The 11962-nt window shown below is 52.2% G+C and overlaps 1 protein-coding gene across 1 annotated transcript; it reads right to left on the reverse strand.

Moving 5' to 3' along the window:
* Positions 1 to 1946: 1946 nt before the first annotated feature.
* On the reverse strand, positions 1947 to 5722 carry LOC124686702 (non-structural maintenance of chromosomes element 4 homolog A-like). The gene is made up of 7 exons (XM_047220604.1): positions 5650 to 5722; positions 5462 to 5542; positions 4228 to 4468; positions 4032 to 4128; positions 2877 to 3093; positions 2676 to 2767; positions 1947 to 2430 (listed from the first exon to the last, which is right to left on the reverse strand). The coding sequence occupies exons 1-7, from the start codon at positions 5690 to 5692 to the stop codon at positions 2155 to 2157; spliced, it is 1047 nt and encodes a 348-aa protein (XP_047076560.1). The 5' UTR covers positions 5693 to 5722; the 3' UTR covers positions 1947 to 2154.
* Positions 5723 to 11962: the final 6240 nt, after the last annotated feature.

Raw genomic sequence — 11962 nt, forward strand, 5'->3', positions numbered from 1 at the left:
GGAACGAGCGGATCGGCGGCGGTGGGCGAGCGTAGGCGCAGGGATTTGTGAATTTGGCCAAGGAAGAAGGCAACCACTGCCTTTGCGGGGATGGGCCGGTGCTGGTCTTAGGGCATCTCGGCATCTCCAACGCGGCGACCCATCCCGCGCCCGCGCGTCCGGATGGGTTCAGACGGACAAAAACCCGGCCCAGCGCGCGGACCCATCCCTAAAACGGATAGCCGCGGCGTCCGGAACGACGCAAACCCGGTCCAGATTTCCGCGGATGCGAAAGGGGCTGGTCGCTCGTCGCTCGCGTCCGCCTCTTGTTCGCCCTGGCCCACGTGTCATAGACATAAACATTTGTTTTCATTAAAAATAACCCATTACAATTTTTTTTAACTACTACTTCTATCCTACTACGTCCGGGGCCGGTGGCCTCGCCGGCGGCTCCTCGCCGGCTCGCCGTCGGGGCCGTGAATTTCACTCGACGTGGGCGGCCTGTACGCGTGAGGATTCCACTCCAGCTTACCAGCTGGGTGGCGCGGCGTCGACGGTGGCGGCGGCAGTGGCGGCAGCGGCGGCTTGGGCGGAGGCCTTCATCCTCCTCCTTTCCGTCCGAGCACCTCGGGCGCGCTCGCGCTCCGCCTCCTGCGGCGGAACCATCCGCTTCCCGCATACCTCAAGCTCCTGCAGGGCGGCGCGTTCCACAGCGGTGCGCGCCTCCAAGCGGACGCGGGCGGGGGCCTGAGCCTCGTGGTTCTCCTGCCGCCGGCGCATGCGCTCTTGCCGGCCGCGCTCCGCCGACTCAGCATCCTCCCGGGCGCGCCGCTCGGGCGAGGGCATCTGGATGAGGTGACGGGCTGCTCGCATAGCGATCAGCTTGTTCTTCTGGCCGAGGAGGTCGCCTAATCGGCGGCGGCCGGCCCGCCAGGTGGCCTCGTGCTCCTTTGTCACGCGCGTGAGATCGGCGAGACGCTCCTCGATGGCGGCGTTGATATTCGCCAGCGCGAGGTCCTCCTCGTCGACGGGCTCCTCCGCGGCGGCCGCCCCCTCCTCCGCGGCCTCGTACCAGCCGTCCGCGGTCTCGTGCCAGCCGTCCGCGGTCGCCTCCACCATCTCGGTATCGCCTGCCTTCTTTGCCGCCGCCTCGGCAGCGACGCGGAGCGCCTCGTCGTCGGCGACCCACCGCGAGTCCGCGCGCTCCTCCTCCTCCGTCCGCGGGAACTTGGCCCGGGCGGCGAGGGAGATCTTGGCCCACGTGGCTTGCAGGGTGCGCGGCATGGCGCCGGAGAAGGTGGAGTGGCCGCCGGAGAAGGTGGAGTGGGAGAGGAAGGTGATGCGGTCCGTGTGAGACCGCCGCCGTCTTTTATAGCCGGCGGCCTGGCGGGAAACTTGGGCGCGAGCGCGCGCCAATGGCGTTTTCGCGCGCGCGGGAACCTTGGGCGCGAGCGCGCGCCAATGGCGTTTTCGCGCGCGCGGGAACCTTGGTGGCGCGCGGGATCTTTCCCGCGTGTTCCACCGCCCACCATGGCTGTCCCGTCGAGGCCTGCCATGGCGCAGTGCCGCGCAACGACGACGAACCACGTGGCATCTCTTTGGATCGCCGCGTTGGGCGCCGCGTGCGACCCAAACGGACACGCGAACGCAGGGCGCTGTCCGCGTGTTCGGCCGGCCCAGCACGTCCGTTTGGGTCGGCCGGTTGGAGATGCCCGATGCGTAAATTTTTGGTTTTACTACCGACAGGTACTGTTCCGCGGTGGGCCGTCCTGCAAAAAAGGAACTGATTATCAGGAACGGTACCTCGGACGCTCTATCGTAATCAGTCACGGTAGACGACGTATTCCTGATTGTTCATCTGATATTTGCACTTTCCACAATTATAACGAGTCAGACCGCGATGGGAAACGAGTGGTCAGATATCGGCGCTCAAATGCCGGCAGGTTCCATTAGTCCACTCTCGACCCAAGAACGTTATTTAAGCCGCCAGATCTAGAGAGATCCGTGTGGGATCTACTTACATTTGTACCGCTCGATCTCTACAGCTCAAAGTAAGGACTAGCACGAGCTGTGCTACAGCACACACCTACTGTTCTACAATGGATAAGTTAATAGCGTGACATCTCTACATACAAACACAAGCCGTAGCAGGCAGCGTGAATATTCCAAGCAAGGTCACTCCTCCCCTCTGAAAAGACGCCTGCGTTTGGAGGTTTTGTCCCCCTCGGGCGTCTCCGCAACAACCATTTGCTCTTGCAGAACCAAACCTCGGTTGCGGCAAAGTTTCCTGATCGGTGTCCGTTGCGCGCATGCCTCCAACTCTTCATTACGTTCTTCACTATGCTCCTCGTTATCTTCATTGTGGCGCTCTTCATTATCTTCATCAGAGAGACTGCTTTGAGTCCTGTGTGGCATCAGTTCGTCACCATCCACAACGACTTCTTTCATAAGCTAGAAACAGGTAAGCAAAAGGAGATTAAGACCAGAATATCTGAAAGTAGAAAATAAGTAACTCAAGTATCATCTAAAAAATGGCAATCATGTATATTCCATATGGGGGGGAGTGGAAAGACAAAACAAGCTACTATCTTAGCTAATATAGGAGCAGAATGATGCAAACAGAATCAATGAAATTTCTTCCCAATTTAGGGCTAAGATGATTTCTGTTGTAACCAAAATAAAGGACATCATTTTACCTTCCAATCTCTATAATCAAATCGGAAAACAAAATGGCTGTAGGAGACTTCTCCTGACGCTATAGCACTAGCAGCAGGTGCATTTCTTGGATCTGCAGAGCCAGCAGAATTATATTAGATACACGAGAGTATTATCCCTTAGATACACAAGCATCTCTGCAGTACTATTTAAGTACAAACAGAACAAGAGAAAGTCCTTACTGACGATATGGTGCCCATTGTCATCAATGTTTATTGCTACCCTGCCATCTTTAACTAGGAAAGACAGTGCAAAAACATTCTCAACCGTTTGGGCAAATGACTGTCTATTCAAAACAAGGTTCTCCAGCCTTGCGCTCTTCTTTTTCCTCAGGATATCAAATACAACAGACACATTCCGGTCAGTGTCTGACTTTGCTACCTCGGAAGAATCAGCAAGCTGCATATTGAAGAGATTCTGTGAATCCATTGTTCGAAGTGACGAAACACTTAAGAAGTCCAGTGATCATACATTTCAGACAGAAAAACAAAAAGCTACTGCAAGGAAGGAAAGAATGTCTAGCTAGCAGCCCAGAAACTTAACAGCGGACAACAGAAGATTGCAAGAATATGAATGGTACAGCCTCAGTCTCTCAGATGTTCCTTTACACAAAAGCTACTCCCTCCGGCCCAAATTAATTGACCACACCAATTAATTTGGGCCGGAGTGAGTAGGTAATTTTGAGTTATAATTAAGTGGTAGGCAGTAAGGTTGCAAGAATATGAATGGTACCGTCTTAGATGTTTCTTTGCAAGAAAAGCTAGATAATTTAAAGCATGTAATTAAGTACATCCTCCATATTGGTTTATAAGTCTTACGCAAGTACCTAGGTCACAAATTTGATCTACATAATATAAACTATATTAGACAAAAAAATTATACCGTTAGAAAATACAACATCTAAAGTTTCCAGTGATGTACTATTTAGTACTCCGTAATATATACCTAATAACCGATATGGAGGGAGTAGGAGTTACGCGTTGGTAGGCAATAAGATTGCAAGAATATGAATGGTGCTGTATCTGATGTTTCTTTAAACAAAATATGCTACTCCCTCCAATCGATAATAAGTGTCATGGTTTTAGTTCCACTTATTATGGATCGGAGGGAGTAGATAATTTAAAGCATATCTCAAAAATAATTAAGGGTCACTCTCTCACTATGTCACCTGTCAACACCATGAATGATGGCAAAGTGACACATCTGCTACAAGCTACCTACCTCAGTGTACTGTGGAATGGAACACTAAGTCAAACAGAGGGAAAAAAAACAAACAATGAGAATAAAGATCACTAGCCCTCCATATCATTTAATAGTAGACAAAAACATGTGGATACCTCTTCAGGACGTGTATTTTCAGTTGGCCTGGCAGTTCTTTTTCTGTTAACAACTGAAACCTTGCGCTGCTTTACTTCTGTGTCCATGGGTCCAAGCCTGCAAAGATTAAAGGCATGCATGGTTTAAGTCATTTACCAAGCAGACACTAAGTAGGAAATGCTGAGAACTAATAGAAGACAAAGTAGCTTTAATTACATGGTGCTGCATCCAGGCACAGCCCTGAAGACGTGTGAAGCAGAAAGCCCAACATCAGCCCAGCGCAATGAGACAGGCTCAGAATCAAGGCTTGCTTGCTGCCCAAATTTCGACAGCAATGCTGTTACGAAATCAGAAGGTGTGATCCCTTCACTTGATTGGGACCTCACGGATTTTACTAAAGTAGTTGTAATGTCCAGCAGAGCTTCTGCATCAGCTATTTGCTCCCTAGGCTTCTGCACTGCAGTGTGAAAGGGCACCTCATTTTGTGATTATACAGCAAAAGGGCTTTCAACAGTAAAATGGGGCAGAAAATAGACATTTTACTTTACAGTAAGGGCTTATTTGCGCAGGAGACAGAGATTAGGATTTGAGTTGGATTCAAATCCTTCAGATTCAGTCTAATCCTAACAAGATTGAAAAGACCCCCCTCATGAACACCTCTTTGTCAATCATTTTAGCATGCCAGTGAGCTCAAGACATGCAAAATATCAACATGTGTTCCACGTTAACATGCAAGAACAAAACCTACACAGTCCAAAAGTACAGTCCACAGTCTAGCTCTCATCATACATTCATAGCCAACTCAATCCTACCGTATGATGCAGAAATGCGGAATGCTTCAGAGAACTCCAAAATAAAAACATGGCAAGAACTGTACTAAGACGTGTTTATACGATTTTCTCATGGTATACATCATATATACGCTACACATTCTACGGGATGCGCGAAAACTACATGAGCACATTCTCCAGTTATGATTCAGAAACATAGCGTACTTCAGAAAACTCTAAAATAAAATAAGCTAGGACCTTAAGATATTTGGCATGAAAATAAACGTATGCTCATGCTACACATTAATGTAGATTTTCTGGGCATGAATATATATGTTGGTACCATTTGTCCTGTATGAGCCCCTAGAAATATTTGGTTCCATAAGAGTTGCAACTTTCATACAGTATTTTTTTCTTAGGTGCATCTACATCTACATTAATATTACATCTGAATCCTTTAGAAACTAAAAACTCCATTTGTTTCACTTCTAGGAGATTACAACTTGTAACTGCAGCAGCTGATTCACACAGAGTAACAGGCTCAGCTGAAAGGGGCTGAAGGCTATATCTTTTTTTCCTGGCCCGAAATGAATCTACTACTACAGTACAATCTCTGATGGAGAAAAAAAATGACCGCGGGTTTGTAATTAAGGGCGAGAGGTGATGATTGGTGACCGTACCGAGCTCGTGCAGACTCTCCACCTGCGTGATGATGGCGGCGAACTTGTCGGAGTCCTCCTTGGCCATGTCATCCTTCTCATCTGCGTCACGCACGCACACGCACGCGAAAAAAAAAGGGTCAGAATCGCACCGCACCCAACCCGGAAACGGAAGGCCCGGAGAAAAATGGGGAACGGGAGGGGCGTACCGCTGATGAGGCTCTTGACGGCGAGGTAGCGCGAGCGGAGCATCCGCCGCTCCGCCAGCTCCTGCTGCCGCCCGCCGCCGGCCGCCGCCCCCGAGCCCGACGCCGCCATGGGGATTGGGGAACCGAGCGAGCTGAACCCTAGGGGCCCGAATGGATCCGAACCCTAGGTGGCGCGGCGCGGCTGGGGGAGAAGGGAGAAGGGAAGCGCGCGTGGGGATGAATGGGAGATTTTGGGCGAATTTTTGGAGATGGGGAGGGAATAGGGGCGGGGATTTGAAATCTCGCGTGCCGGTGGCCGCGGGTAGGGGTAGGGTTGGGTGGGGTGCGCAGGAAGGATGTTTTGGGGCTCCCCGCGGGGTGTGAAAATGGGAACTGCGGGCGTTGAATGGGCCCACTCTGCAGTGACCGTGATAGTTGCCACCGGGACACCAGCGGTGCGACGGTATGTCGACCGAGGGCATCTCCAGCAGGCCTTTTTTTTTTGCGACTACATCTCCAGCAGGCCAGAGCGAAGGTTTTCTTCTTTACACCGGTCAATCAAAATATGAGGCCTAAGGGCATCTCCAACCAGGCGACCCAAACGGACGCGTTGGGCCGTTCGTTTTGGGCTGTTTGGGTCGCGCGGTGCGCCAACGCGGCAGATTTGGGTCGCGGCGCCCTATGGTATGTTTTTCTTGTAAATTCACTAGAAAAACGCAAAAAAAATATTATATAAAATATATAAAATAGTACAAATGCTCAAAATGTATTACACATTACATAGTCCATGTAATCAAGGATAAAGTATTATTTAAATAAAATGAAAAAACGATACAAATGCTCTAGGCTTCAGGATTTCCTTCATCATTGTTGTTTGCAGCATTGTTGCCTACGTGCTGCCATATCTGCTCGACCAAATCAGCCTGAATCTGGTTGTGTACAGCTAGATCTCGAATTTCATGGTGCGCATGAAGAATGTCCTGGAATGATGCCGGAGCACCTTGCTGAGGAGTAACCAACTCTCCTTGGCCTTCCCATTCATTATCAAAGAGTGAATCATCCCGCTCTACCTCAACAATCATGTTATGCATGATTACACAAGCGGTCATCACCTCCCACGAGTTTGCACATCCCGGGCTGCGGCAGTGGTGTCCGACGATAGTCCAACGAGCTTGGAGGATGCCAAACGCCCGCTCGACATCTTTCCGGGCTGCCTCCTCGCTCTTTGGCAAACCTTGCCTCTCGCTCCGAGTTGGGGTTTCGGATTGTCTTCACGAGTGTAGCCCAAGGTGGATAGATACCATCGAGCAAGGTAGTACCCCTTCGTGTAGTGGTGGCCATTGATCTCAAAATCCACATCGTGGGACCGACCGTACGCTAGCCTATCAAACACCGGAGAGCGCCTGCAGCACATTGATGTCATTGTGCGAGCCAGCCATTCCGAAGAATGAGTGCCAAATCCATGTGTCATGGGAAGCAACAGCTTCAAGAATGACCGTGCACCCCTCGGAATGGCCGCCGTATACCCCCTGCCAACCAAAGGGGCAGTTCTTCCACTCCCGAGTGCATGCGGTCTATGCCGCCAAGCATCCCGAGAAAACCCCGGAAGCGTTGATCGACAACGGACGAGCTGTGTCCTCTGCATTAGGTTGCCGGAGGTACTGTTCTCCGAACGAACCGATCACAGCTCTGCAGAACCTGTACATCGATTCCAAGCCGGTTGACTCACTCATGCGTGTGTACTCATCTACGAAATCACCGGCAACGCCATATGCGAGCATCCTAATCGCTGCCGTGCATTTCTGTACGAAGAGAGGCCTACCTTGCCAATTGCATCCAGCTTCGCACGAAGTAGTCGTCGTAGATCTTCACGCCATCCATTATCCGGCGGAACAGCGGCTCGGTCATCCGAAAACGACGGCGAAACATGGACGGCACGAACAATGGCTTGGGTTTGAAGTAGTCGTTGTAGAGCTGGTCGTGGCCGCGTTCTCTTTTGCGGTCCAAGGCGGCCGCGCGCCCGGCAAGGACCCCCGATGCACGGGGATTTGCGAGACGACGTGCTCGTGGATGAGCAGCGCGAAGCATCCGTGAAAAATTCGTCGTCGGACTCCTCTTCTGACGACGTGTCGATGAAGTTCTTGAAGTAGTACTCGTCGTCGTTGTCCACCATGATCTGAAAAGGGACACATTTTAGTTCGAGCATTTGACCGAACACCTCGCAGGCGGAGGCGATCCAAATGCTTCTGTAGGGACCTGCAGAAGCGTCCGTCTCAGACGACGTCCGGTCCGGATACACGGTGCGGAGAGCTCACCTCCGGCGGAAACGGCGCAGCTGCGAACGGCGGGAGGTGTCGCGACGGTGAGAGGACAACAGCGCCGGCGGCGGCGTCCTCCGACTCTGCTACGACGCGGCGAAAGCAGTGCGGGACCTCGACCTATGCTTCCGCCCCGCTTGCCGGCGTCTTGACGACGATGGCCGGCGGCGATGCGCTCCCAAATCGCCGGTCCGTGGGTGACGGCGGAGCGGTGGGGAGATGTGGGCGACGGGCTTGTGTTTTGGGAGGCAGACAGGCCGGGCCAGGGGCGGACAAGGGAGGACGCGAGCGACCATCCTTTCGCGTCCGCGGCCACGCAAACTCGTCCAAGATTTGGGCCGGGTTTGGGTCGTCCCGGACGCCGCGGCCATCCGTTTTAGGGATGGGTCCGCGCGCTGGGCCGCGGTTTTGTCCGTTTCGACCCATCCGGACGCGCGGGCGCGGGATGGGTCGCGCGGTTGGAGATGTCTCCAACCGGGCGACCCAAACGGACGCGCTGGGCCGTCCGTTTTGGGCTGTTTGGGTGGCCGAACGGACACCCGGACAGCGGCCCGCGTCCGCGTGTCCGTTTGGGTCGCTCGCTGCGCCCAACGCGTGGACGCACCGCATATGTAATTAAAATAACAAAAATAAAAATAAAAAAGGAAAACAGCCAAAAATAACATTAAAGTAGTGGTTAATTAAACTTAGCCCTATTTTGGGCAATTTTTACACAAAAGAAAGCCCTATATGGGCTTTAAACTAAAAAAAAAAACCTAGACAGGGTTTGCGAGCACGGTGGCCGCCGGCAGTACTACTCCCAGTAGTACTCGTCATCGTCGGCGTTGATGACGACGACGCCCCCCGGCGGCGACGCGCTGTTCCGGCTCGACACGCCGGAGGGCACCGGCGACTCCGGCCAGGGCTCCCACTGCGCCCTTTCCCAGGGGGAGTGCGGGTTCGGCGGGCTCGCCGGCCTGCGCAGCCGTGCCCTCCGTGCGGACTCCTGCCGGAGCTGCTTCGCTGCGGCCTACGTGGCCAGGCGCTCCTCCTCCGCCAGGCGCGCGGCCCGGCGCTCCTCCTCCTCCCGGAGCGCCGCCTGACGCGTAGCCTCCTCCTGACGGCGCGCCAGCTCGAGGAAGGCCCACGCCTCCGCCTGGGCGTCCTCCTGTGCCTTCATGGCCGCCTCCTCCAGCGCGGAGGTGCGCATCGTCTCGGCGAGGTGCGGCCATTTGGCCAGCTCATCGAGGTCCTACTGCTCGCGGGACGCCGCGAGCGCCGCCTGCAGCTCCGGGTCGTTCTCCTCCTCCTGGGGCTACGGCTGCGGCTGTGGCTGGGGCTGCGGCTCGTTGATGTAGAGGCCGCCGGGGCGGCGGCCAACCCGCCTAACACCCGTGCGCGGCTGCGCGCGAGGCTGCACCGTCGCTGATGTGAATCACGTGCGCCGGCGCGTATCGTGCTCCACCTCGAACCACAAGTCCCAGTTGGGACTTGCGTCGCCGTACGCGGGGTCCTGCTGGAGGTCCGCCGGCAGCTGAGCGCGGCACCTCCGGATCACGGCGTAGCGGGCGCGGCCGGAGCCCGGGATGGGCGGCACCGGAACACGATCTGGGCTCAGGTGCCAGCCGTGGGGGAGGTGCACGTCCCCCCACGGCATTGGGACGCCGGCGTCCCAGAACATCTGCGCCACCGCTACGGTGACGTAGATCCACTCGCGTCTGGGAGGCGCCGGCGGCCTGATACGTCCAATTTGCATCACTATTTTATATCATAATTTGCTGTTATTCATTGATATATTTCATATTGGGACACAATACTTATGTTATTTCATCTATTTTGCATGTTTCATCATTATTGGAGGATCAAGCACCGGAGCCGAGATTCTGTCGGAAAAAGCACCGTCAGAACGCAATATTTCGGAAGATCAACTGTGGGAGGAAATTATACCAAAAATCCTATTTTTCAAGATGACGAAGGAAGCCGGAAGGAGGGGCCGGGAGGACCCGGGGTGGGCCCACACCCTAGGGCGGCGCGGCCCGGGCCCCGGCCGCGCCGCCATGTGGTGCGGGGGCCCACGACCCCTTTCGCCTCCTTTTCTTCGCGAAATCCTTCGTCCCGAAAACCTAAGCCGAGAAGGGGTACCTCACGAAGAGTTACAGCCGCCTCGCGGGGCGGAGAACACCGAGAGAGAAAAGAGCTCTCCGGCGGGCGAGGAATCCGCCGGTGAAATTCCCTCCGGGAGGGGAAATCGACGCCATCGTCACCGACGTCAAGCTGGACATCATCACCATCACCATCATCATCATCTCCACCATCATCACCGCCGTCATCACCGCTGGACACCGTCACCGCCGTAGCAATTTGGGTTTGATCTTGATTGTTTGATAGGGGAAACTCTCCCGGTATCGATCTATACTTGTTGTTGATGCTATTGAGTGAAACCATTGAACCAAGTTTATGTTCAGATTGTTATTCATCATCATATCACCTCTGATCATGTTCCATATGATGTCTCGTGAGTAGTTCATTTAGTTCTTGAGGACATGGGTGAAGTCTAAATGTTAGTAGTGAACTATGGTTGAGTAATATTCAATGGTGTGATATTTAAGTTGTGGTGTTATTCTTCTAGTGGTGTCATGTGAACGTCGACTACATGACACTTCACCATTTATGGGCCTAGGGGAATGCATCTTGTATTCGTTTGCTAATTGCGGGGTTGCCGGAGTGACAGAAACCTAAACCCCCGTTGGTATATCGATGCGGGAGGGATCGCAGGATCTCAGAGTTTAAGGCTGTGGTTAGATTTATTCTTAATTACTTTCTTGTAGTTGCGGATGCTTGCAAGGGGTATAATCACAAGTATGTATTTAGTCCTAGGAAGGGCGGTACATTAGCATAGGTTCACCCACACAACACTTATCATAACAATGAAGATTATTTAGCCGTATGTAGCGAAAGCACTAGACTAAAATCCCATGAGTCCTCGAGAACGTTTGGTCATTATAAGTAAACAAACCGGCTTGTCCTTTGTGCTACAAAGGATTGGGCCACTCGCTGCAATTATTTCTCTCGCATTTTACTTACTCGTACTTATTTCATCCGTTACATCAAACCCCCCGAATATTTGTCTGTGAGCATTTACAGTGAAACCTTCATCGAAACTGTTTGCCAACACCTTCTGCTCCTCGTTGGGATCGACATTCTTACTTATCGAAGATACTACGATACACCCCCTATACTTGTGGGTCATCAAGACTATTTTCTGGCGCCGTTGCCGGGGAGTGAAGCGCTATTGGTAAGTGGAATTGGTAAGGAAAACATTTACTGTTGTGCTGATTTTATTTCTGCCCGCTGCCATAAGTCAATATGGAGAGCTCTTCTCTTCAATTTCTATTTGGGAAATCTACTACTACTGCAACGGTAGTAGATGAGGCGCCAGGTGAGGAAGTGATACCATATAAAATACCTATGAAAATTATTGAACGTGTTATGGATAACCGCTATGAAGGGAATGGAACTGTCCACCCGGTGATCATTTACTTGTTTTTGCATGAATTATGCGGGTTATTCAAATGTGCAGGTATTGCTATGGATGAAGTGAGGAAGAAATTGTTCTCTTTATCGCTGTCCGGTAAGGCGGCGCATTGGTATAAATTCTTGGATAATGGGGATTCTCTTGAATGGAATGATATTGTGCCCCGGTTTTATTCTAAGTTCTATCCTCCAAGTGAAATTCATAAGGATCGGAATCGCATATATAATTTTTGGCCTCATGATGGAGAGAGTATTGCCCAAGCTTGGGGGAGATTGAAGTCTTTAATGCTCAAATGCCCCATTCATGAGCTTCCTGGTAATGTTATTATTGATAATTTCTATGCAAGACTTTCTTTTCAAGACAAGACCTTGCTGGATACTTCTTGTTCTGGATCATTTACACGCAACAAAGAAGAGTTTAAAAGAGACCTTCTTGATCGAATCCAAGAAAATACTGAAGGTTGGGAGAACGACAAGGATAGAGAATCAGGTATAATTTATGA

Source organism: Lolium rigidum, chromosome 2 (genome assembly GCF_022539505.1).
Source record: "Lolium rigidum isolate FL_2022 chromosome 2, APGP_CSIRO_Lrig_0.1, whole genome shotgun sequence".
In the NCBI taxonomy this organism is placed as follows: Eukaryota; Viridiplantae; Streptophyta; class Magnoliopsida; order Poales; family Poaceae; genus Lolium; species Lolium rigidum.

Bases quoted from the DNA above. Each gene is read 5' to 3' on its own strand.
- LOC124686702 (XM_047220604.1), bottom strand. From the start codon at position 5,692: ATGCTCCGCTCGCGCTACCTCGCCGTCAAGAGCCTCATCAGCG. The intron at 4,469-5,461 runs GTACGGTCACCA...TTCACACTGCAG, and splicing joins GGAGAGTCTGCACGAGCTCG to TGCAGAAGCCTAGGGAGCAA. The intron at 2,768-2,876 runs GTAAGGACTTTC...CTGGCTCTGCAG, and splicing joins CAATGGGCACCATATCGTCA to ATCCAAGAAATGCACCTGCT.